The sequence below is a fragment of the Anguilla rostrata genome, chromosome 11 (genome assembly GCF_018555375.3).
Source record: "Anguilla rostrata isolate EN2019 chromosome 11, ASM1855537v3, whole genome shotgun sequence".
NCBI classification, from domain to species: Eukaryota; Metazoa; Chordata; class Actinopteri; order Anguilliformes; family Anguillidae; genus Anguilla; species Anguilla rostrata.
In genome coordinates, this window is record NC_057943.1 from 5,149,967 (window position 1) to 5,176,469 (window position 26,503).

General features: G+C 46.2%; 1 protein-coding gene across 2 annotated transcripts in view; it reads left to right on the plus strand.

Annotated features, from left to right (window-relative positions):
- The first annotated feature begins 5,672 nt into the window (after positions 1 to 5,672).
- The window catches only part of tbc1d22b (TBC1 domain family, member 22B), a 65,882-nt gene continuing 45,051 nt past the window's right edge, over positions 5,673 to 26,503 (plus strand). For both annotated transcript variants that reach the window (XR_010324337.1, XM_064300625.1), the window contains exons 1-4: positions 5,673 to 5,979; positions 12,679 to 13,034; positions 14,631 to 14,798; positions 23,903 to 23,973. Coding sequence is in view for 1 of the 2 variants with exons in the window: in XM_064300625.1 (XP_064156695.1) it covers positions 5,900 to 5,979; positions 12,679 to 13,034; positions 14,631 to 14,798; positions 23,903 to 23,973 (675 nt within the window). In the remaining variant the exon portion in view is untranslated. The remainder of the gene's footprint in view (positions 5,980 to 12,678; positions 13,035 to 14,630; positions 14,799 to 23,902; positions 23,974 to 26,503) is intronic.

Genomic DNA, 26,503 nt, shown 5'->3' on the forward strand with positions numbered 1-26,503 from the left:
TGCCCACATACTTTTGGTCATACAGTGTAGACTGTGTATAGATACCTTAGGAAATCCTGTTGGAATTGGAACTGAAATTTGTTTGTGTACGTGTGTGTGTGTGTGGGTGTGTGTGCGCGCACATATGCATCCACATACACAAGTAGCCACTCGTGTCCGTATGTACACGCGTGTTCGTACAGTATGTGTGCATGCGCGCGTGTTGGTATGTTTGTACACGCCGGCGGCAGTTTGCGTGTGCGTGTGCGTGTGGTGTGGCTGTCGTGTGCGTGGAGTGCATGTGTGTGCGTGTGTGTGTGCGTGTGCGTGTGCGCGCTGCGTGTGCATGTGCATGTGCGTGTGTGTTGTGTGTGCGCGCTGCGTTGTGTGTGCGCGCTGCGTTTTCGTGCGTGGGAGTGCACGCGTGCGTTTCTGCGAGAGCACCGGCTCGCTCGCTCGCTCGCTGAAGAGCGGGAGCTTATCAGCGATGGCTGACTCTTGCCACACACACACAGACATGCACACACACACACACACACACACACACACACACACACACGCCACACACACACACTACACACACATACACACACCCACAACATGCACACACACACACACACACACACAACACACACACACACGCACACACACACACACCACACACACATGCACTCACACACACACACACGCACACACACACATGCCCACACACACACACACACACGCCCACACAGACACACACACACACACGCGCGCAGAGCGGTGCACTTGACACGGGAGTTCCGGAACCGCTCGCTTCTGCCCCACCCCCCACCCCCCCCACCCCCGCCGGCTTTGATCCTGATAAAAAAAAACAGAGAGAAGCCTCCCACTCGTTACTCTCTCAACATCAAAAGCGCCGCTCGTTTATTATCTGTCCACAGGAAGGCCGCCATCAACCGAGAGCTCAGTCAGTGACCTCTCTCTCTCCTCTCTCTCTCTCTCTCTCTCTCTCTCTCTCTCTCTCTCCCTCTCCTCTCCTCTCTCTCCTCCTCTCTCTCTCTCTCTCTCTCTCCTCTCTCTCTCTCCTCCTCTCTCCCTCTCCCTCTCTCTCCTCTCTCTCTCCCTCGCTCTCTCTCTCTCTCTCTCCCTCTCTCTGAATGGATGCTTTATTATTACTGCCGTCACGTTAAAAAACACTGCAGATATCCTAGCTGGAAATGGCACTTACAGTTAAAAAAAAACAACAAAAAAAAACGCTTATAGTAAAATAGATCGTTTGTAAATAATGACCCGGTGCGTATGTGCGTGTGTGTGTGTGTGCTTACTCCCCATTCAACCCAGCACTCCAGAGTCACCCATTACCAACCGATGTGAGTCCATTAGTAGCCGCAGGATGGAACATACTCCAGATCCCTCAAAGAGGACACACGAGAAGAAAGGGTCTCTAACGACCGTGTTATTCTACTTGCTTATCTATTTACTTCCTGTGTGCACAAATGACAAACGATCGTTTCTGGAAATCAAACGACAAGCGTACGTAAATAAGCCAAAATGCTAACCCGATAACACAGTAAAGAACATTGTAGGAAAGAGTAGATTTGTGTGTGTTTGTGTGTGTGTGTGTGGGGGGGGGGGGTTGTATAAAGCAGAGCTGGAGCTAACTTCCTGCCGTCCTCATCCTCACTTACAGAGCGACGTGACCCACATCCCCCTCTGATGTGACCCACTTCCCCCCCCACCCCACCCCCGACGTGACCCACTTCCCCCCCTGACGTGACCCACTTCCTCTACGGTGCGGCGCTCCAGTCCAGGGCCGCATCCTCCGCTCTCCTGAGAAACGGGGCCGCTTATGCAACCAGCCCGACCGCTCTAATACCCAGCATGCATCTCTGTCGCCGTCGCAGAGCGACCGCCCCTGAGCCCCCGACCGTCCTGCTCAGCAAAACGGGCCCCTGTCCCCCCCCCCCCCCTGCTCGGGCACTCTACGCTGATGACATCACTACGGTCGCTCAGAGACAGACAGGTGGCCCGCATCTAAACAAATCATTCGAAACTCTCATTCGGGGCCTCGACAATGAGAAGAAATGATTTCCTGTGTTGGTGTTAGAAGAAAAATAAATCTGCATGCATGCACATACGCACACACGCAATCACACATGCAAACACGCATGTACACGCAAACACACACATGCGTACACACACACATGCACACATACGCACACACGCAATCAAACACGCAAACACGCACGCACACGCAAACACACACACACACACACACACACGCGCGTACACACACACACGCACTCATATGCACACTCACATATGGTGGCAGTGAAAAGTAGTGGTTAAGGGGTCAGGCCGAAGGAAGGCTGTTTCAGTTAAAACTCCAGACAGGGCACTGCCCTTTCATGAGTGAACTGAAATTGCTTCAGTAAATACACTGAGTTCATACATTATAAAAATACAACTTAAACCATGTGTGCTGCTCTGGATGAAGGTATCTGCAAAGTGAATTAATTATTTAATTAGGTAGTGAATCAACGATGAAGATAATGATGATGATGATGACGATGATTCTTAGTTATTCTTATTAGCAGTAGTAGTAGTAGCAGCAGCAGTAGTAGTAGTGTTAGTAGTAGCAGCAGCAGTAGTAGTGGTAGTAGTAGTAGTAGTAGTAGTAGTAATAATAATAGTACATATCACACACACGCCCACACATGCGCACAAACACATTCCGGGCGGAGGAGGTTATCCAAAGAAAACACGCTGTGTGTCCAGGATAAGCACGTTGTCCAGGAAACCGTCACCGAGAGCAACAAGCACGCAGCATTTCCCGTCTGGGGCAGCTCAGGCCTGGCAGATCTGCGCTCTGGCGATTGGTGGGCCTGTTTATGACGGGCCCACCTCCAGGAATGTGTCACACCAGGGGATCGATAACAGTGCACATGCATCAGGGGGTAGGGGGCGGGGGATGTTCGGGAAGAACAAAAAAAAACCCGCAAAAACACATATTCAGAAGCTGCCAGGAAGAAGGCTGATAACCCGGGGAGAAAAACATTGCCGTCACGGAACACACCGGAGTCCGCCGGTCGGACAATCTGGTGCCGTTGCCCTCTGTACAAAGTGTGGTCTCTTGTTCTCTCTCCCCTGCGTCCGTATGAAAGCTGCGTCGGCTTAGAGTGGAGCAGAGAACCGTGTGCAGAAAGTGACTCGGGCAAACGATTTGAGAATAAAGATGGAGGAGCCATTCAAGGTAACCTCTGTAGGGTGCTTGCCCATAATGTTGTGAAAGAAATGTAAGCACGTTCCACGTTTTTCTTTTTTTTTTACATAGTATTTGGTACTGTTTCCAATAAGGGCCAAGTTCTTAATATGTAAATATAGCAAGAGTTTGAGTCTGAGACAATTGAAAGCCTGATAAATGTGGTTGCTGAGAAGGACCTTTGACTGTGACCAGTATGTCAAGGGATTCTCACTCCAGAATCAGGAATGACTAAAGCCAGCTGACCTGTGCCCTGCTACGCAAAAATGTTACACTGATAGGAACTAACCACGTGGCTGCGTGTATTGAATCGAATGCACGCACGCCTTGTACAGCTCTATGAGCGTTTAATCGCGATTAATCTCTCAGTGAGGGGAGCTTGTGGAACGCAAAGTGGTGCAATTTTAAAATCGCCCCGGTCCTTCTTTGAACCCCTTTAAGGTGTAAGGTCGGAAATAGGTGATTAGAATGTTCTTAACTGTACGTTCTAATGCTGACATGACAACCATTGCTGGTAACTGGTGAAATCTAAAACTGGAATTCTAGAACGCTGACTTGGAATTTGAAAAAAAAAAAAACATCGCAAAAAAAAAAAAAAAACTCTTCAAAAGGTTAAACCAGAATAGAGAGCTAAATGGAAAAAAAGCAACTGGGGCAATAATTAGATAATGAAGGTAAACTCTAGGGTGCCTTCTCTTAATGGCGTGTAACAAATGTAAGCAAATCTTGCGTATGACTTGATTTTCACAATACAGCCGTATTTTGTTTGTTTTTTTTAACATGGCGGAATTGTAAAATCGCTGAGCCCTCCTTTAAATGGCGACTGACGCTGTAAGAACAGCTGAGCGTGGGCTATATGTCCCGAACGGTTCCGCTTTCCTGAAAATTGCACGCAACCGTCGCTTCTCTGGAAAGGCAGCTTCCCGCTTTCCATCCATCAACTCGGCGCTGTTGAAACTGGAAGCGCAGCTGGACCGTGACCCCCACATACTTCCTCCTCTGTCTTTCACAATCGCTGCGGTCAGGAGGCTATTGAACTGGAATTCGTTTTGTTTATTTTGATGTTCTGCTTTTATTATGGTTGTCAACAGGAGGTTAAGCATTTATGGAATGTAGCTCTATTGTTTTCAGAGACACTCTACTGGTTTTTTTTTGTCGTTGTCAGTTTTGTTGTTGTCCCAATACTACTACTACTTCTACTACTACTACTGCAGCAGCTGCTGCTGCTGCTGCTGCTGCTACTACTAATAGTAATAATAATAAATAGTAGTAGTAATAATAGTTGTAGGCATGGTGACGCAGTGGATAGAACATTTTTGGGTTCGAATCTCTCTGTGTGGAGTTTGCATGTTCTCCCCACGTCCGTGCAGGTTTCCTCCGGATACTTTGGCTTCCTCCCACAGTCCAAAGACATGCCAGGGTTAGGGTAACTGGAAAGCCTGAATTGCCCCCTAGGTATGAGCGCGTCAGTGAATGCTGTGTGTTTACCCCGCGATGAACCGCACGCCAGGTTATGTTCCTGCCTCTCGCACAATGCATGCAGGGGCTGCAGCACCCATTGTGACCCTGACCAGGATAAGCAGGTTGATTAATAAATAAATGATAGATAATCTTCTGTCTCCTTTGGTCCCCTTGTTCTTCATTTTCAGCATTATTATTATTATTATTGTTATAATTATTAGTAGTAGTAGTAGTATTTCCCGTTCCAGAATGATGTACCAAGGGCAGGGTTATTGTCATCACTAACTGCCGTTCCCATGGGCCATTGCGCTGATACTTGATGTAGAGTTATCATTTGCTGCCCTCTGGTGCTTGAATAGTTGAATTATATTTGTATAGGGGTCGCTATGGCATTTTCTTATAAAATAAACACCCACATTGATACACAGAAACCTGTACAAAATTAACGAATCGTTGTTATTATGGACTAAGGGAAACATATCGCTTTTCTTACAACGTAGTGCACACCTTCCAGTGGCAAAATAGGTCATGCTTATATTCAGACTTGTAAATTCAATAAAACCACTTCATAGAAGGGAAATAAATCAAGTTTGGGTGCATTGACTGAATGCATAGTATCGAAAAAGAAAGATAATTTTATTGTGTATTTTATGTCCATACAGAAATGAATAATCCCTGGTATACCCCATTCTCGCTTTCCAAAAAAACCCCAAAAACTAATAACTAGAACCTGGGCTACTGGTACTAAATAGATCCATAATTCCTATTACAGTTAATTTTCCAAAAATGTCCCACAAGTGTTGGATTACTTTCGATGTTCTTATTTCCTTTTTTCACAAAATAGGGGGTACTCCTGTATAACGTCACATTTCACCTGCCAAAACGGATGCGACACCTGTGGATGCCTTGTGACGTCAATCAAATTACATTTCCCTCCCTGATAGTGGCAATCCCTATTCTTATTGGTTATTCACTCTGCACCTGTCAAGCACATCCTCCAATGACAGCTCGACTTCAAAACACTCCAAGATGGCGGCTTCCATTGCTGTGTTTTACGCGCTCCATTAATTGTAATAAAACAGCATTACTGACATCTAATACAGCTGCAATTCCGGTTTTGCCATGTAAATCAGAACCGTCATCTGTTACAGATTGTTTTTCAGTCTTTTCCAATGGTGAGCTCGTTTAGAAAATCGTACGCAGGGTCGGAGTGAGATGAATCCGGGCACTTCTCCGAGCATGGCCAACGATAATAAAATTCAGTTTTGGAGGAGAAACGCCAAGGTTCCTGGGAGGTATGTGTTTTTTCATTTGCCCTTGCCCTTTGGAGTGCAAGACACAAGTACCTAAACTATACCGGGATTTACGGGCTCTCCATGGAGCAGTCGCTGCTGTACACTGTCACAGCTGGCATGGCTGTCTAATGATATTTCACAGTGAGCTGGCTAGCTATTGTTTTAACATCTCAATGAACCGTGCTTTACTAACTTTTTTTCCGCCGTTGCATTGTTTAGCAGGTACGGCCAATAACAGCGCAGTGTTGTAGGTCTAACTCAGACGTTAAAATGTGTAATGCCGACAGTTACTGTACTTTGACACCTACTCGATAATGGATAATGAAGTGGTCGCCATATGTTTTTTGTATATCGTCGTGCGTTGTCGTATCTCGCCGTTGTTTACGTCATCCTAATAAACTTTTGGGCGTGTTAAAGTAGTACGCGACTTACACCACCGTGTTTTGATGACGCTGTGTCTAACATTCGTACCAACGCAATGTTATATTGCCTAAAGTTGTCTCCACTGTAGTTGCGTCTTAGAACTAAAACTGGTGTTGGGTGAGAGAGGCGAGATAAGAAAAGATATTATCGCCGCTCCTGAACATAATTCTTTGCATTTTCATACATTTCCATGCTGTTCTACATGCTGCCATAAATAGTTCACCTGTGGGTGACAGGTTATAATATTCAACAAACAGCAATTACCAGAACATGTACAAGCAAGTAAAGGCAGTCGTCAAAACTACTTAATAATAATAGTTTTTTATTAATTGATTTTAATATTGCAGTTTTACTTGTCATTCAGATTATGCATGCATCAGTCACAAATTGAGCAGTCACCGCTGTTCGCCGGTTATCACAAGTCAGTGATTGCACCACAGTAATGGTTTTGAAGTACCTACCGCCAATGCTATATACGCAAAGCGCTAGTCCATTAGTTGAATGTCATCGCGTTTTCTCTATTTTCGCTGTAGTAGTAATGCATTTTGACATCTGATAAGAGCTTGAAAACAGAACAGGAAGCTGTGGACTGGAGCACAGTTACGTGTGAATTATTCTGACTTCTCTGTAAAAGGGCCACAGTATCATCTGTGCTGCACTGTTCCTCTCTCCACCCCAGATTTCCTCTCTTTTTGAAGTCAAACGATACTTTATTATCCTATTTAAGGGAAATTGGTTTGGCTGCCATTTCCCTTACGTTAAATAAAATAAATAAATGAAAAAAAACAATACCTTCGGTATTCACTTATTGTACTTCGCTTTGGATAAAATCGTCTGTCAAATAAATGTAATGTAATGTAATGAAAGACTGATGAAATATACTTTTTGCTTTGAATTTGGTGGCTTCAGTTGATTGAGATCCAGCATCCCTGGCAGTCTGACCTGGCCTGTAATGGATGAGTCATGTCCATTTAAACCTGGCCCGCAGCTGGAAATCCCCACTGCTGTGGGGCCTGTTTCCGTAACTGGAGTTTAGTGGACTACTGCAGACTGTGCTGTCAAACAGTTCTCACCACAGAGTAGCTTTTTTTAAATCTTTAACATATACACAGATATGCGCACACAGACACACACAAACACACAAACACAGACAGACACATGCACGGAACGTGCACACATGCACACACCACATGTACACGCACGCGCCGGCTCACACATAGACACAGATACACACACACACACACACACACACATATACACGCACAAACACACAGGCACACAGACCACATGCACTCTCAGGGACACATACACGCACACACACACAGACACACAGACATAAATGCATACACATACACACAGGGGGAGAGAGAGACATGCACACACACATACACAAACAAACACACACACACACTCAGAGAGAGAGAAAGACACACACGGACATACACGCAAACAGACTGTCCCCACAGCAGGTGATTTCCTGGTGCTGAGTGTGTAACCCTGCTGTCAAGCAGGATACTGAGTGCACGGTTGGAATAAACAGGTGTCAGTGGCAGGCTGTTCACATATCACATAGGCACTTTAAAAGATGCTAGTGTAGCATTTATACCAGGGGTGGGCTACTGAGCGAGAGTGCGTGGACATTGACAATGCATTGAGCGCACAGCTGGCCAATTACAAGATATCTGGGGGGAGGAGCTTAGTTTATGACCAACTCCACTCACATAGGCTACTCGGCGCTCAGAAGTGCTTATTCAAAATACTCAATGACAAGCTTTCATTAAGTAAGGGCAGTAAAAAGGACTCCGATGCTGCTGCTCACAGCCCTTCTTAGAGTGGATGACCGTAGCGGCGAGGACAAAGCCCCCTGCTACATGCTAAGTAGAGAGGCGGAAAAGAGAGGCTCTTTTATTGTTTAAGGCCAACGCACTTCAGCGACAGCCTTCATCAGGGTTTTATCCGACCAATAAATGAGACGATACTTATAAAGAAGTCAAGAAAAAATAAAATAAATTTAAAAAATCTAGCAATTTTTAAAATTTGTTTTATTTTTTGGTGAATTACTGGCTCTTGTGACCGTGTGTGGGTGGCGTGAAAGTTTTTTTCCAGATTAGGAGCCTGATGGCTTGAAAAGAAGTGCATTTTAAATGGTGAAATTTTAAATTTGGCAGTTCTGTTTAATTATATAAATCGCATACTACGCAGCGGAAGGAAATGTTATTCATTTCTTGTTTATTAAAAAGTAGGCTAAATGTAGCGCATATGTTCTTGGGGCTCAATGAACTTTTGAGAGAGAAAAAATGGCACAGGGTCTTTCCGTTCTTTGCCAACTGTGACAGTTTCTTCTCATATGAAGGGATCAGTAAGATTAAACGTATTCAATCTGCGCCCTCATCTTTGAAACTGCCACTTCAAGCATCATCCAATCATTTTAGACGTTTTGTAAGTGACATGTTCTCGTGCTGTCGTTAGCCTGCAAGTCTTTCCACCTGGGTGAACTTTACATTTAAAATCATTGAGATTGTTGTACAGCAACAGCAAGTTAAGGCTGCTTCAGAGAAGTGGGATGTTGTTTAATAATGGTCTGGTCAACAAAGCATCATTGAATTAAGGTAAAAAAAAATCGTTAGGTTCTGTCATTAATTAAATGCTTGTCAAGTGGGTTAAAATTGTGGTCTAATTGTAGTGTTCCAATTACAGTAATAGTGACCTGAGCTGCCCTCTGTGTGCTCAGAGAAACAGAGATACGAGGCTTCACATACATACAGACCCTGGTTTACACTTACACTTTAAATGTTGTTGGAGTATTTGTGCAATTATTATAATCCATATCATACGCTCACAGTGAAGCCGCTGAATGCTACTCCAGATTCGTGAGCCCAATGTGTAAAACTCTGGCTAGTTGGGTTATGTGAATGTTGGTGTTATGCCATTTGTCAAAACATTTCTGTGACGTTCTCGTATTTTAGGACTTTCTCAAATCGATGCTCGTTTACAGCACTGTGTTATGTTATTTTGTTGGTCCTATGGTTCGATTGTGAGTATTTCCACGCATGATAGGCTTGTTAGGCAGTTACCATGGGAAGAGAATCTGCCATTAGTAAATAAATTACGAAACAAATGAATATTAGATCATGATGCAAAGCAATAGGGCCAATGAACAGAAGGCTGAAGACGTAATTGCTTATTTTCCCCACGAGTGTTTGGTCATATTTCAGATGATTTTATTGGTGAAATATTACACCAGTCAAGCCCCTGGTTTCACGGTACAATAATCTAATTTCCTGACCCCTTGTTTCAGGCTAATTGTGTGTAATTATGAACACTGTCACTTTTTTGTTTTATCTTCAGATCTTCCAATATGGGGGAGAAAGTCTTGGGCTCTGTTGGGTACTTATCTCCATCAGTAGAACCTGAATGAATTGTCAACGATTATAGCTGAACAAAATCCTACTTGGTATCTAAAGTATGTATTCCGGAATCATGCTTGGGCTAGCATTGTGTAATGTGCAGTATCCTGATTGGGCTAATCGGCCATGGAAGGGAGAAATCTGCTGACCCTTTCTATAGCCAATCACGCTGCAGCTTCTGCAGAATTCTACCTGCACACACGGTGAAAATTACAGCAGAGCTTCGCTCCTGTAGAACTGTGTTGACTGTGGCTCCCAAGCTTCTAGAATCCATGAACCTTCCTGTAATATTTCAGTATCACCACTGAGAAAGGCAGAAGTACTTTTCCCTGTGCTTCTTGTATATGTATGAATTGCTATGAATTATTCATTTCAAAGAAAAAGACCAGTAACAAGTGGTCTTCTCCTTTGAAGTCTGCTAGTGTGGATTCAGTTCACTGACTCTTCAAACATAGTCTGCTAGTTTAAATTCAGTTAACCGAATCTTCATTAACATAGTCTGCTCGTGTAAGTTCAGTTAACTGAAAAGTAAATATTTTATCATCTTATGATTTAGAAATAATTAATTTGGCTTTAAAAATTGTTCACATTACGGGCATTTATTAGACGCTCATATCCGCAGTGACTAGCACAACTGATGTCATAGCATTTATATCGCATCCATTTATACAGCTGGATATACACTGAAGCAATGCAGGTTAAGTACCTTGTGAAGGGTTCAATGGCAGGGTTCCAAAATATGTAGCTGGGAATCAAACCCGCAACCTCTAGGTTACGAGCCCAGGTCCCTACCCATAATGCTTCAGTGCCACCTATGCTACATGAATTCGATTTCGTCCAAACACCAGGAGTGAATGGTCTTTAATACTTTCTCAAATTTAAGCCTAATCTAGTGGCATATGTAGCGCTTACACCCTCAAATTCATCCTCACTTAGATGACTAAATTCCAGGGAAAAAGCAGCATACTCCAGGCTAACCCTAACCCTTACCGCACCCCTACCCTCCCCACCGTGCCCCCGCCCCACCCCATCTCACCCCAGCCCCACCTCAGCCCCCCTCACGCCCTCACCTTACCCCAGCCCCACCCCACCCCACTGCACCCTTCCCCACCGTGTCCCCACCCCACCCCACCCCACCCCACCTCACCTCAGCTCAGCTCTCTCCCACCACACCCCAAACCCCCCCACCCTCACATTACCCCCCGTCCCCCCCCCCCCCACCCCAGCCGAGCCTCTTGACCTCGGTCTTCACACCCCAGTGCAGCGTTAGTGTACAGCCTGCTCTCTCTCCCCTCTCCAGCTTGCAGCCGGTGTACGGGGCACAGCACCCCCCTCTAGATCCCAGAATTCACCGCGCGTAAGTGCTTCCTGCCTGTCACAGGACCGCATGCAGCCACAGCCCCTAAACCCCACCCCACCCCATATTTTATCTTTTTATTATTTTATTTTTATTTTTTATTTATTTTTGGATGTTATTCATTTTGAACCAAGTTCTCGTAAGAGTCATCCGTGCATGAGCATGTGTGTATGTACGAATACATGTAAGAATGATTATGTGTTTTGTAGTAATGTTTTTACTGTCTATACTGTTTACATCAGTTATTTCCATGTCTTTTTTTAAGGTTTTCTTCAGTTTAGTGTCCTCCGAATGTTTTTGCATTGCCGCTGCTCATTTCTGTTTATCTTTCATGGCAGGTGTCTGATGCATTTTTTTCCCCCACGTTTTTTTTAAAAGCCCACCAGTCTTTCTTCTGTGAGAAAGGGAATTCAAATCCTGCTTCATCTGAAAAGCTTTCCGGGCTATATGGGGAAAAAATGCTACACTCCCCATGCAAAATCTAAGATGGACACTCAAACCTCATTTCCATAATTTTATTGAGTGGACCAACCAGGAAACTCTACTTTCTACTTCCTCAATTTGGTCACAAAAGAAAATGCTGTAAATATATACAAAGGGGAAAAAAAAAAAAAAGAAGTAATATATAAAATGTAATGTTGACTCTTTCTCAGGGAAGTAAAGTAAGGATTTGAGTTCCTGTTTGGCATTTGTGAAGCAGTGCCCCACTCTCAAAGTATGAGACCCAACTTCCTCATCTGTGGAGGCGTTGAATGCAGTGGGTATAATAATTATCCCCCCCTGTCTTTTTCAGATATCACTGTTTACAGTGTCAAATCTAGGTGGATTTAATTAAATTAAATTGTTTTCTTGCCACTGATTAGCAGAAAAATACTCTGAAATGCGAAATTAAAAAAGTGAAAACAAATTTCTGCAAGTTGATACAAATTAAATACAAATATAGAGACTGATAGAGACTTATCCGAAAATAATCAGGGCTGTAATCTCTGCCAACGGTGTCTCTGCTTGATATTGAATCAAAGGGGGTGGGTAAATAATTATGCAATCAATTATAATGTTTTATGTTTATAATTAATTTAGTTCAGCACATTAGACACCTGTTCTACTTCTCAAGGTCTTGATGGACCATGAATAGTTAAATAGTTGAATCAGGTGTTGGGCTAAAACTGCCCCCACACCGACCTTTTTTGGATTAAGATTGGACGCCCCAGCTATGAGAGTATTTTTCTGCTGATCAGCTGGCAAACATTATTAAATCCACTGTGGTTCCATATTGTAAAAAAAAAAAAAAGAATAAAAAAAATATATATATACATATATAAAAATATATATACATATATCTGAAAGAGGGGGGTGAATGCTTATACCCACTGCATGCAATGGGTGTTACCATAGCTACAACCCTAACCCTGCTGAAGGCCCCTTCGGCCTACAGAAGGAAACCCCACAGCCAGTGTCCTTTATGAAAGGAAACTCCGTTTCCCAGCATTCTGTTTTCCCACCTCTCCGCAGGTTTTTGAAAGACGCCCCGAAACCGAACGCGCTGCCCGCGAAGTCCAAGAAGGCCTCCAGCTTCCACGAGTTCGCCCGCAGCACCAACGACGCCTGGGACATCGGCGACGACGAGGACGAGGACTTTTTGGCCGCCGCCCGTCTGTCGACCCCGCCCCCCCCGCCGCCGCCTGCGCCCCAGCCCCCTCCGCCGAACTCCTCGGATGACCTCGATGCCCCCGACGAGCCGCCGACGGACGACGCCGGGGCGCTCCCGAAACCGGAGGGTGGGCGGGACCTGGCCAAGATTGACAGCAGGCCGACCAATGGGAGGGTGGTTAAGTCCTGCAGCGAGGCGCAGCTCAGCACTGCTAAAGGTAGGAGTGCCGCTGTGCTTCTTTGAGTGACACCCGATCCGATGAGAAACGTTACATTCAGAATACTGTCTTGTGTCGTTGTAATCAGGACGCAGAAGCTGAACAGAAAGCCCTTAATTTCACCCCGTTGGGAACATCAGTGTACTGAGAGGTTGCCGGTGTTTACTGTGTGTGTACAGCAGGGCTACCCAACCCTGTTCCTGGAGATCTGCTGTCCTGTAGGTGTACACTCCAACGCTGACAAAGCCACACCTCATTCAACAGAGAGAGATCTCATTGAGATGATAATTAGCAGAATTTGTGCCAAAATTATAGCTGAAATGAAAACCTACGAGACGGTAGATCTCCAGGAACAGGGCTGGGCAGGCCTGGTGTGCAGTGTAATATTTCTGTATGAAAGAGATTGAAAAGCAAGCCCCATTCACCCAGGCTGCGTCAGAGACTGTAAGGAATACGCTCTGTGGAAAAAGGGTTTTCTGCCACCGGGGCATGTTTGCTTTACCCTGTTTATTTGGCTGACAGGGGCCCTTATCTGGGGTGCTCACATTTTACTGATCCACTTACACAGCCGGGCGTGTGCTGGAGCGGGTTCGCTGCTCAGGGGTACAGAATCTGTGTCTGCCCCCCCCCCGCTATTCCCCTGCTCCTCGCAGCCTTATGGTTACAATTTCCATTCCCAGACCATATGAGCATGTAGCACACATATATACACACACACACACACACACACTCTCTCTCTCTCTCTCTTTCACACACACACACACACACACACACACACCCACTCCTCCACACACACAAACACACACACAACACACACACCTCTCTTCACACTTACACACCACACACACACACACACACTCTCTCGTCCCACTCCGCACACATGCACCACACACACACACCTCTCTCTACCACAACCACAGCCCAGCACGCACCCACGCACTCAAGGCGCACAACACACACCCTCCTGCTGATGCTCATGCAGTGCCAGCGCCAGGCAGTGTGTGAAGCGCTTGTTTGTCTCTGTGCCGCTGGCTCTCAGACGTGTGCGAAGCGGCCAGATGGTGTCGCTTCCAAAAACCGCTTTAGGGACAACTCTGGTCCCTCGTGGCCGTCCCGCAACACTCCAGCTAGGTCAGCCTTATCCGTCTCCATTAGCTTTGCCCTCCACACTCCCGGTCTCCTCCCTCTGTGTGTCTTCTTATCGCTGGAGCTTTGTTCACACGATAAAAGGAAGACATTTTGTTTTTCCTTTTTTTTGTTTTTTGGATGATTCCTGTCCTTGAAAAATGTTCTTGTGTATCTCGATGTGCGATTTTTCGCCCGAGAGTCGAAATATGTGGAAGTGGTTGGTTCTGTTTTATAAGATGGCCTTTGAAGTTCGGAACCAGAGTTTTTGAGCACATTACAACCAGATAACACAGGGGAAAAGAAAAAAAATCATGTTGTGGTGCAGTTCCCCTTTAACACTTATATTAAAATGTATTCATTGATGTATGATCTGACTGTTTACCGCTGATGTCATATAATTGTCATCTTTTTTGTTTGTGTCATTGTTACACCCGCGCCACGCCAAACCTGTCTCCCGCCCCCTTCCAGTTCGCACGCCCATCCAGAAGCAGCAGTCGCTCCCCATCCGGCCCATAGTCCCGCTGGTCGCCCGCATCTCGGACCAGAACGCCTCCGGGGCCCCGCCCATGACGGTCCGGGAGAAGAGCCGCCTGGACAAGTTCCGGCAGCTCCTGGCGAGCCCCAACACGGATCTGGGTGAGTCCGAGCGCCCGGGTTCGAAACGATCACTGATTAATGCTAATAGCAGCTGGTCTCATACACAGTAAACTGATTATTGGGAGTAATCAGTTTATGCCAGTATTCAGATTATGGCTTGCACGTGGATGTGTGTAATGCGAGCCGAGCCCCAACACGGATCTGGGTGAGTCCGAGCGCCCGGGTTCGAAACGATCACTCTGACTGATGCTAATAGCAGCAGGTCTCATACACAGTAAACTGATCACTGACTGATGCTAATAGCAGCAGGTCTCATACACAGTAAACTGATCACTGACTGATGCTAATAGCAGCAGCTCTCATACACAGTAAACTGATCACTGACTGATGCTAATAGCAGCAGGTCTCATACACAATAAACTGATCACTGACTGATGCTAATAGCAGCAGGTCTCATACACAGTAAACTGATCACTGACTGATGCTAATAGCAGCAGGTCTCATACACAGTAAACGATCACTGACTGATCTAGATAGCAGCAGCTCTCATACGCATATACTGATCACTGACTGATCTAATAGCAGCAGGTCTCATACACAGTAAACTGATCACTGCTGATGCTACTAGCAGCACGGTCTAGTGACACATCAAACTGATCACTGACTGATGCTAATAGCAGCGGTCTCATACACAGTAAACTGATCACTGATGATGCTAATACACAGTCTCATACACAGTAACTGATCACTGACTGATTGCTAATAGCAGCAGGTCTATCACCATAAACTGATCACTGACTGATGCTAATAGCAGCAGGTCTCATACACAGTAAACTGATCACTGACTGATGCTAATAGCAGCAGGTCTCATACACAATAAACTGATCACTGACTGATGCTAATTACAGCAGGTCTCATACACAGTAAACTGATCACTGACTGATGCTAATAGCAGCAGGTCTCATACACAGTAAACGGATTATTGGGAGTAATCAGTTTATGCCAGTATTCAGATTATTGCACGCACGTGGATGTGTGTAATGAGATTGCTCCTGTGGCCAGGCTTGCTCTTTCCGTTATCGGAGTACGCTCGAAGGAGACTGGGTACGCGGCAGCCATGTTTGTTCCGCCTGGCGTGCGCGGTTTCGAAAAGCCGAAAGAAGTTGGGGTAAGGGGGGTGTCTTGTGGCGTAGCCTGTAGAGCACTGTCCTCATCCTTGTTATCAGCCGCGACGTCGACGGTTCGAATTCGACCGCGCGACCCTTTGTCGCACGTCTCTCCCTCTCTCTTCCTCGTTCTTCCTGTCTCTCTGCATTGTCCTGTCAATAAATTTTAAAAAGCTGTAAAGCCCATTAGTGGGAGTAGGATATCTTCCAGCACCAACAATGGAAAGATTGGACAGAAATGCAGGGGGTCTTAGTGGGGTTTAGAATATGCAGATTGTGACCATACACCGATAAAGATAATCAGATTAAGCTGCTCACATGGCCTATTCAGTGATCCGAGTATTGCCCTAATCGGGGTAAGATCGGAGGAGCGTCAGTGTGCATGTAAACGCACCCAGTGTGTGCTTCTGCTTTTCACACTCAAGCGACGCTGTTAATTCGCCGAAGGTCGTCCGCTGTTTGCAGGGTCAGCTGTTACAGTAAAAGTGTAGCACAGCAAACATTAGCACAGCGCTCCACCGTTTGCTTTTCCTGTTTGATTGCAGCTGATTTCTGGCTGATTGGTTGAAGGTCGTCATTTTCCGCGCCGCCTCTAATAATCCTGGAGCGCCTGTGCCCTTGTTTGTTTTCCGAGTTCGGTTTGAGGGTACGAAAGAGCGGCTGAACGCTCTCTCGGGACGCGAGCTAAGCGCTAAGCGCTAAGCGCTCTCACCGGCGTTTTCCTTGCCACGCTTGGCTTGACGTCACTACCGTGGGTTTGAATTTAATTAAGTGGTGCAGATTTCTCATCGCTAATCCCACCCTCATATGTTAGCGATTTTATAGGTGTTTTCCGTGGTCTTACTTTAAAAGCCCAAGAGACGCAGACACCATGGGACAGGCGTACGAACTCCTGTTAGGCGCACGTGCACAGACGGGTGGTTACACTGGTTTTTAGCCCTTTAAGGCCTGAGATCACAAACGCGTGATTAGAACGTTCTTATCTGGAACGTTCTAATGCTGATGTGATGTCACAATCACCGCTGCTGACTGAGAGCCAGACAGTTCTAGAACACTGGCTTCTGAAAGAAATGGGGGGGGAAAAAAAGCATTCCAAAGAACCTGCTCTTCAGGGGGAGGGTTAAAGAGACCTGTCACTCACCCTCATCCTCCTCTGCCCTGGGGAAGGACGTTGCCTCCAGCTGTTGGGAATGGGCAGAGGGGGGAGCCAGAGCTCCATCGCAAGGTTTCTGACTTTCCGCGGCGCTAGGGGCCGTGTCAGGCTGGTGTCGTTGTCGAGCACCGCCGTGTCTTAGTGCCACAGGAACACGTACCCCCCGTTTTCTGGTGCAAAATATCTGGTGTGACATTTTACCAGAAGCTGTTATTACTTTTTAATGGGGTGTGGGCGGTTGATGACAACTGAAACCAAAGGATTGTTTTGAAATCGTTCTAAACGCACTGTTTAGACTTCATAGTGTTTGTGCAGCCATAAGTGTTTTGTTGTTATAATCAAGGGTTGTACAAGAATACTATTGGGAAAATTAACATTTTTGTTAAATAGTAAAAAAAAGAAAATGCTTCAGTTTCACTGCCAGTCCTCACAACATCTGTGCTTCACAGCATCATAAATTATACATTTTTCAGACGGATATGATTTTATTTTGTACTGCTGCCCAAAACCACAGTAGCTCGTGGGGGGGAAATGGCATTTGTCACAGGTACACCATATTGGGTGACAGGTGTGCAATGTAAAAATTAACCAGGTGCAGCAGGTCCATCTTTCCATGTGTTTGCATGTCACTGGGAGCTGTTTTTACAACAGTGTGCTTACAGGCCGAGGTTATACAGTGAACTCCATAATGTTTGGGACAAAGACATATTTTTTTTTCATGATTTGGCCCTGCTCTCCACAATTTTAGGTTTGTTATCAAACATTTCACATGGTTAAAATGCAGATTCTCAGTTTTTATTAAACGGTATCTTCATACATTTTTTTACTCTGTAGAAATTATGGCACTTTTTATGTATAGTTCCTGCATTTCAAGGCACCGTAATGTTTGGGACGAATGACTTCCCAGTGTTTCTGATTAGCTAGTTGTGTTAAATTGCTTCCTTAGTGCAGGTATAAGAGAGATTTCAGTATCTAGTCTTGATACTATGTATAAAATGTGCTGTTATTTCTACATAGTGAAAAATACCCTTTAATAAAAGCTGAATTTGCGTATTTATTACAAAAGATGTTATTAGCTACAGATATACATTAATTTTAAAGTTAATATTCCACCTGTAGTGGAGAAAAATCTGATTTACACATATGCACTTATTGCATGTGATTCTGCCCTTATGATAATGTTTCTGATATCCTGGTTATTTTTTAAAATTTATTTCTGTTATCATTCATTTCTAGCTATCGGCTGAATTCTCTCAAATGGCATCCAACGCCAGGCCATTCTGAGCAGAGGAGTGTTTAGGCTGAATGAGTGTTTTATTATTTGAGATTTTAGCTGTTTTCAGGGCTGTAAATGCATGGAGGTTGGGGGTGGGGTGGGGTGTGAACATAAGCTCCCATTATTTATTGAAAAGTATAAATAATGGCTTTGAACAGCTTTGAAGGTCAGAGTCAGTTACCATGGCACAAAGCATTATTCCTTTTATTAGACATATTTTTAGTGCTTTCCACCTGTAATGAGCTTTAGAGCTCACTGGGGTTTTTCATATTTTAATTAAAGTGATTAAAGTAAAAAAAAAAAGAAAAAGAAAAGGTAACCGACATTTTCACTGAAGTCAACCTTAAATAGCTGGAGGGGGTTTATGCTTGCAGTGCCTCATGCAAACTAGCCCAATCGGCAGGGCATTTTGGTTAAGTTAGCAATGAAATCCTGCACTCTGTGAGTGATTACTTTCACACTTCTTCCCCCAGTTCAGCCAGTAATCTCTACCTTGCTGCTTTAACAATGCGGTCTGCAAGTGCCCGATCGGCCAGCAGGGGGCGCTAGATAGCGATGAACCGTAGACCCCTAACCGTAGACCGAACCCTCCTGTACTCTGGGCGACGCAATCACGGAGTGCCGTAGGGGCTCGTCCTGCACCCCAGCGTGGAGCCGTAACCGAGCCAATCAGCAACCCCCGGGCGTAACAGTGCTCTGATGACTCCGGGTCTGTCGAAAATTACAAAATGGCTTTTGTTAAAGACCAAAAAAAAAAAAGAAAAGATTTTTATAGATCCAGAAAAAAATGTAAGGTGGGATAAAAACCCTGAGAAGGCATAAGCCGCAACCTGTAGGTTGTTTTCGTACCGCAGTTTTAAATGCTGATTGTAGCCTATTATACGCACAGTCCTTGTGATTGGTTCTGGAATTACCCGAAGCGCTTCTTAATATTCTCTTTCTTTAACGGCTTCTGTTAAAGCTTGGCTGTGTGAATGTGGTGTCAGTTACAAATTTTAAAAAACCAAGTGCTAAAAGCTTAGCTGTGTGAACTTGGTGTCAGGGTGCCTGAAAGCTTGTGCTTGCAAACGTATTGTTTGCGTAAAACCTTTGGGAATAAGTTTTGTTTGCTTTCCTCGATTGGTTTAAATATGCGGCAGCAGAACACCCCTTTCTGTTCCCGCAGCAGACAGTCCCACAGGCACACGCACTTGGCATAGGTCACATGGTAGTTTACTTAGTAGTTGCGTACTCCTACTCTACAGCCATAAGCCTAATTTACGCTTAGTCACATGACACTTTCCGTAAGTGCTGCTCAACAAAAATGACACGTTTTCAACTCAAGAGTGTCACACGACACTTTTTCCACAATGTCGTGCGCCTGTAGATTTTTGTTACGTCATGGGCGATATCATAATTTGTTGCGCAGTACGATTGGACCGTTTAACAAATGTGAACCAATGGTTGAGAATTTGGTGTCTCGATACCATGGCGACGGCAGTACCCTCCCCGCGGGCCTTCGCCGAAGTGTAAACGCCAAACATCGCGCGACACTTTCATTTTTCGTCGAGCGGAACATTCTGGAAGTCTCGCTCCATTGGCTAGTGGTGTCTGCTGGACCTGCCAATCAGCAGTGCGGAGAGCTGACTTCGTTTCAGCCTACACTTCCCATCTCTCCCTGCTCTCACAGTGACTTGGACCTACACCAATGGCATTGCCAGGCCTCCACTTCTCCTTTCATTTTCACAGGCACCCAGTGGTGCTGTATGGGGGGGGGGAGTTTAAGGGCCCTGACTGACAGGGGCCCTCAAAAAATGATGCTATGATAGTGCAGGGATGGGGCGGTCCAGGGTGTTGGGGCCCAACGTGAGATGTTTTCATAGTGCCCAAAATCCCTGGCAGCGCCCCTGCGCACCTCTGACCCTAACAGGTGGACACGGGCGTGGCATTCTGGGTGAGATTGCAGCAGGTATGCTAACAGGTGAACACAAGCATGATATTCTGGGAGAGATTGCAGCAGGTATGCTAATAGGTGAACACAAGCATGATATTCTGGGAGAGATTGCAGCAGGTATGCTAACAGGTGGACACGGGCATGATAATCTGGGTGAGATTGTAGCAGGTGTGCTCACAGGTGGCCACGAGCATGATAATCTGGGAGAGATTGCAGCAGGTGTGCTCACAGGTGAACACAGGCATGATAATCTGAATGAGTTTAGAGCAGGTACGCTAACAGGTGAACACGAGCGTGATATTCTGGGTGAGATTGCAGCAGGTACGCTAACAGGTGAACACAAGCATGATATTCTGGGAGAGATTGCAGCAGGTGTGCTCACAGGTGGACACAAGCATGATAATCTGGGTGAGATTGCAGAAGGTGTGCTCACAGGTGGACACGGGCATGATAATCTGGGTGAGATTGCAGCAGGTGTGCTCACAGGTGCACTTGGGAATGATATTCTGGGTGAGATTGCAGCAGGTGTGCTCACAGGTGAACACAGGAATGATAATCTGGGTGAGATTGCAGCAGGTGTGCTCACAGGTGCACTTGGGAATGATAATCTGGGAGAGATTGCAGCAGGTGTGCTCACAGGTGCACTTGGGAATGATATTCTGGGTGAGATTACAGCAGGTGTGCTCACAGGTGCACTTGGGAATGATATTCTGGGTGAGATTGCAGCAGGTGTGCTCACAGGTGCACTTGGGAATGATATTCTGGGTGAGATTGCAGCAGGTGTGCTCACAGGTGCACTTGGGAATGATATTCTGGGTGAGATTACAGCAGGTGTGCTCACAGGTGCACTTGGGAATGATAATCTGGGAGAGATTGCAGCAGGTGTGCTCACAGGTACACTGGATGATATTCTGGTGAGATTACAGCAGGTGTGCTCACAGGTGCACTTGGATGATATTCTGGGTGAGATTGCAGCAGGTGTGCTCACAGGTGCACTTGGGAATGATATTCTGGGTGAGATTACAGCAGGTGTGCTCACAGGTGCATTTGGGAATGATAATCTGGGAGAGATTGCAGCAGGTGTGCTCACAGGTACACTTGGGAATGATATTCTGGGTGAGATTGCAGCAGGTGTGCTCACAGGTGGACACGGGCGTGGCATTTTCACAGCGGCTGCCGGGCTGTTAACCGCGGGTCCGAAATGAGAAGTGAAGTATGACCTCGCTGGCGCATGTGAACGCCGCGTTTGACATTTCTGCCGCCTCCTAAAAGAAGTAAAACCGGGGAACGAGCGATGCCCATTAAACTGTCAATGGAGCATCGCCCTCTGGACTGACAGGACTGAACTGGCTGGGGCACCAGGAAGATGGAAAACCGTTGCCAAGACACTGAAGGCTTATTTCTGTGGAGCTGTCAAGCTATAACTCTGGCTCATTCAGCGTAACGTTAATGTTAAAAAAAAAATAAATGAACGAAGCTTTTCTGGCGGAATTTAAAAGTCGAAATGCCCTTTGAGAAACAGTTTAAAAAATGTTTATCAGCTTGTGCAAAGCTTTGGCGTCTCCATTAGCTGGCAGCTGAGATTCTGGTGTAAGACGGACAGCCCTGTGTGTTGTGCACAGTTACACAGTTATAGCGGTAATGTGCATTTTTTTGGAGGTCAGCCTGACTAACAGTTGGTTTTCCTATCATATGCGAATAGCACCATGTAAACGCACCTGATTGGTGAATAGAAATTGCATTAATGCACCAGGGTGCGTGTAACACGTTAAAGTTAATGGCCGGCAGCCAGGAGAAGCTGCCCCCACTGTTCCCTGTGTATTACTGCGGAAGAAGCTATGCCTGCTAATGCTAACTGCGCTGAATAAATGAGAAGAATGTTGTCATTTGTCTTGTTTTAAGAATAAGAATGCACAACACTGTTGGGAAAAGCTGAGCACAAGATTCACTAAGTCATTTTTTTTTTTTAAGGCTTAGAGTTTGGATCCTGTCTCTTGGGGATTTAATCTCTCCCTGTCCTGTTCTGTCTCTGTCTCTGTACTGCTGTCCCAGCTCCCACTGGCATTTGGGGATGGTAGAATACCATCATAGAGTGGTGATACTGAATCTGCTCCCCCCCACCCACCCACCCACCCACCCACTCAACCCTCTCCACCCCCCCCTGTCCTGTTCAGCTTCACAGAGACCATTTCCAAAAGTGCTCCCCACCAAGAGGTCATGGCTGCTGTCATAAGCAGGCTGGTAATGGGAGGCTCTTAGAGTCTTAGACGCTGGCAGCTGTGTGGGATAATTAGAATCTGCACTGTTACCTTTACCTGATCTCTGTGATTGCAGAGTGAACATTCCTCTAGCACTCTGCTTTTGACTTTAGTCCAGTGCAGATTTTTACTTTTTTTTTTTTTGCAGGTCTTTCTGATCTAAAGTAGTGAGCTGTCTTTTACTGCTAATGTGCTGAGTTGTGCTTTATTGAGTTTAAGGTTGTCTGGAGCTTTTAGGTGCTGTTTTCTGTTTTTTTTTTTTGCATTATTCTTACATTGGTTTTTTCATTGCATTTTTCTTTGTGAGTTCTGTGTTAGAGTAACTGTGTGAGTTCTGTGTTAGATTAACTGTGTGAGCTCTGTGTTAGAGTAACTGTGTGAGTTCTGTGTTAGAGTAACTGTGTGAGTTCTGTGTTAGATTAACTGTGTGAGCTCTGTGTTAGAGTAACTGTGTGAGTTGTGTGTTAGAGTAACTGTGAGTTCTGTGTTAGATTAACTGTGTGAGTTCTGTGTTAGAGTAACTATGTGACCTCTGTGTTAGGGTAACTGTGTGAGCTCTGTGTTAGATTAACTGTGTGAGCTCTGTGTTAGAGTAACTGTGAGTTCTGTGTTAGATTAACTGTGTGAGTTCTGTGTTAGAGTAACTATGTGACCTCTGTGTTAGAATAACTATGTGACCTCTGTGTTAGGGTAACTGTGTGATCTCTGTGTTAGAGTAGCTGCGTGATCTCTGTGCTATAGTAACCGTGTTAGCTCTGTGCTATAGTAACCGTGTTAGCTCTGTGCTATAGTAACCGTGTTAGCTCTGTGCTATAGTAACCGTGTTAGCTCTGTGCTATAGTAACCGTGTTAGCTCTGTGCTATAGTACCGTGTTTTTTTTCTATGCTATTAGTAATGGTGTTAGTTCTGTGCTATTGTACCGTGTTAGCTCTGTGCTATAGTAACGTGTTAGCTCTGTGCTAAGTAACCGTGTTAGCTCTGTGCTAAGTAACCGTGTAGCTCTGTGTTAGTAGTACCGTGTAGCTCTGTGCTTTTAGTAACCGTGTTAGCTCTGTGTATAGTAACCGTGTAGCTCTGTGTAAGTATCCGTGTTAGCTCTGTGCTATAGTAACGTGTTAGTTCTGTGCTATAGTAACCGTGTAGCTCTGTGCTATAGTACCGTGTAGCTCTGTGTATAGTACGTGTAGCTCTGTGTATAGTTACTGTGTTAGCTCTGTGCTATAGTATCCGTGTTAGCTCTGTGCTATAGTAACCGTGTTAGCTGTGTGCTATAGTAACCGTGTTAGCTCTGTGCTATAGTAACCGTGTTAGCTCTGTGCTAACTGATTTGCTTCCCCTCTGCTCTCTCCTGTGCAGACGAGCTGCGGAAGCTGAGTTGGTCGGGGATCCCCAGAGAAATGCGCCCCATCACCTGGAGGCTCCTCTCGGTGAGCGCCGTGCCCCCCCCCCCTCCCCTTACCCCACCCCCCCCCCCCCCCAGGGCCTCGCGCTGGTAATAAACCGCTGCGCTTCAGCGCCGTACCGCGCTGCGTGGGGAAGCCCCAGGGCAGCGCGGCGCAGCGGAGCACGAGGTGAGCGCTCGGACGGGCACGTCAAATATAAACAGCCATGCTAGCGCTTTACAGTGCGCGCTGCTATCCCATAGCTTTACAGTGCGTGCTGCTATCCCATAGCTTTACAGTGCGTGCTGCTATCCCATAGCTTTACAGTGCGTGCTGCTACCTAGCTTACGCTGCTGCATCCATAGCTTTACAGTGCGCGCTGCTCCATAGCTTACGTGCTCTCATCCATACTTAAAGTGGCTTATCCCTAGCTTAAGTGCGCGCTGCTATCCTATAGCTTTACGTGCGCGCTGCTATCCATAGCTTTACAGTGGCTGCTGCTATCCCATAGCTTTTACAGTGCGCGCTGCTATCCCATAGCTTTACAGTGCGTGCTGCTATCCCATAGCTTTACAGTGCGTGCTGCTATCCCATAGCTTTACAGTGCGTGCTGCTATCCCATAGCTTTACAGTGCGTGCTGCTATCCCATAGCTTTACAGTGCGTGCTGCTATCCCATAGCTTTACAGTGCGTGCTGCTATCCCATAGCTTTAAAGTGCGCGCTGCTATCCCATAGCTTTACAGTGCGTGCTGCTATCCCATAGATTTACAGTGCGTGCTGCTATCCCATAGCTTTACAGTGCGCGCTGCTATCCCATAGCGACCTACGGGCTTCCAGTCGAGGTAACCTATCAAAATGCAGATCTTAGCTGCCACCTTTTATTATGGAAGGATCAACAGGCAAGGTAGTAGGTAGCCAGCACCAGGGGTGTCTTTTTTTGTTGGGATTTGGAATGATTTTTGGCAAACCCTGAGGTCAGGCAGCGGGCGACCGAATGAGCCAATAGCATCGAGTCTTCGGCATGAGGCTCAAGGCTGATCTGACTATGGGAATACTGAGGCCTTACCCAGCCCGAATAGGCCTTATCCAGTACCTGTCGGCAATACCAGGCAAAACCATACCGTTTCCCAAAATGCGCAGTAGCGGTGTGTGAGCTGTTGCGTTTGCAATGGCCGAATTACCCGAGGAATTCACGGCGCTGGTGGCGAAGTAATTACCAGCAAACGGCCCCCCGTCCCGTTTGTTTATCAGCTGTTTGGATACCCTGCCGGATTCCTCTCTCTCTCTCTCTCTCTCTCTCTCTCTCTCTCTCTCCCTCTACCCTTCTCTCTCTCTCTCTCTCTCTCTCTTCCCTCCTTATAAACCTGAGCAAAGATTGTTTTGCGGCACTTTTTTTGTTTTCGTTTGAGAATGCCAAATTGGACTTGGCGCGCGACACCGCTCCGTTTGAAAAGGCCGAGCGCCTCGGTGGACGTTCAGACACGGCCGGCAGACGTCCCGGAGGTGGCTTTCTGCGCCGTTAATTAAGGTTTACACGCCGCGCTCCCTGGAAACTTAGTGCCTGGGTAATTATGCTCTCGGTGCGAGCCAGCGAGCTAGCGAGCGACGCGTTCGCTTTGCTCGTGTTCTGATTAATTTCGTCCAATCACAGCCTGGAGATGGCAGCGCTGCTGTTGACAGGCTGTCCAGTTCAGGGCCGTTTCTTGCGCTCGAACCTCCGGCGCACAGATGGCGGTTTTGGGATGGTTGGGGGGGCTTGTGGACACGCCCCTCTCTCTCTCTGTCCTTAACTGGTGCGTGAGCGCTGATGCCGATAGAGGTGCAGTCTTGACTAGCAGGGACAGACTCTCACCATCATCTCCACTGGCCCTTCAGGAAACCTGGCTATTGCACGTGCTGGCTCAGAACCAACTTCCTCTTTCTGGCAAAATTTGAATCACAAAAAATAGTTTAAAAAAAAAGAAAGTTGAACCCGTTTTTTTAGCACACCATTTATTTTTAACATCGCCGCTGTCAAATGGAAAACGGGGTACAGCGCAAAAGCGACCCCAGCTTCCACAAAATGTTCCTGGAACGTTTTCTCAGTGCCTCTACGTTGCAGCAACGCGGTGAGAACGTTTTGCGCTGGATGCAACCTTTGGACCACAGCGTTCTCATGCGTTTAATGTACAGAGGTTTCAAATGCAGCCGGTTTTACAAAGTCAGCCACTTTCCCCCCCCGAGTGACCTGTCGGCCATCTTCATTCCACGAGGCCACCCTGACTCTATTACCCCCTGGAGCCGCTCCTCTCCACCGCGGGATCAGCTTTATAAATGTGAGGATCACTCAGGGTGCCGGGTTCGAGATGTTTAACCTGTGTTGCCTGCTGCTTCGTGAGAGCGTTTCTTCAGAAAGCTGGCAGCGGCACGTCTGTTTGTAATGCCGTGTAAACCCCTGCTAAAGCTCCTGCACTTCTCTGTAAACTTTGGGAGTGTCTGACGGGTCTAACCTCAGGCGACATCTCCTCATATTTCCTGGTAAAATGTTAAATCTTTCTGCCACTCTACCTGTCATATTTTTTTTAACGTTCATAT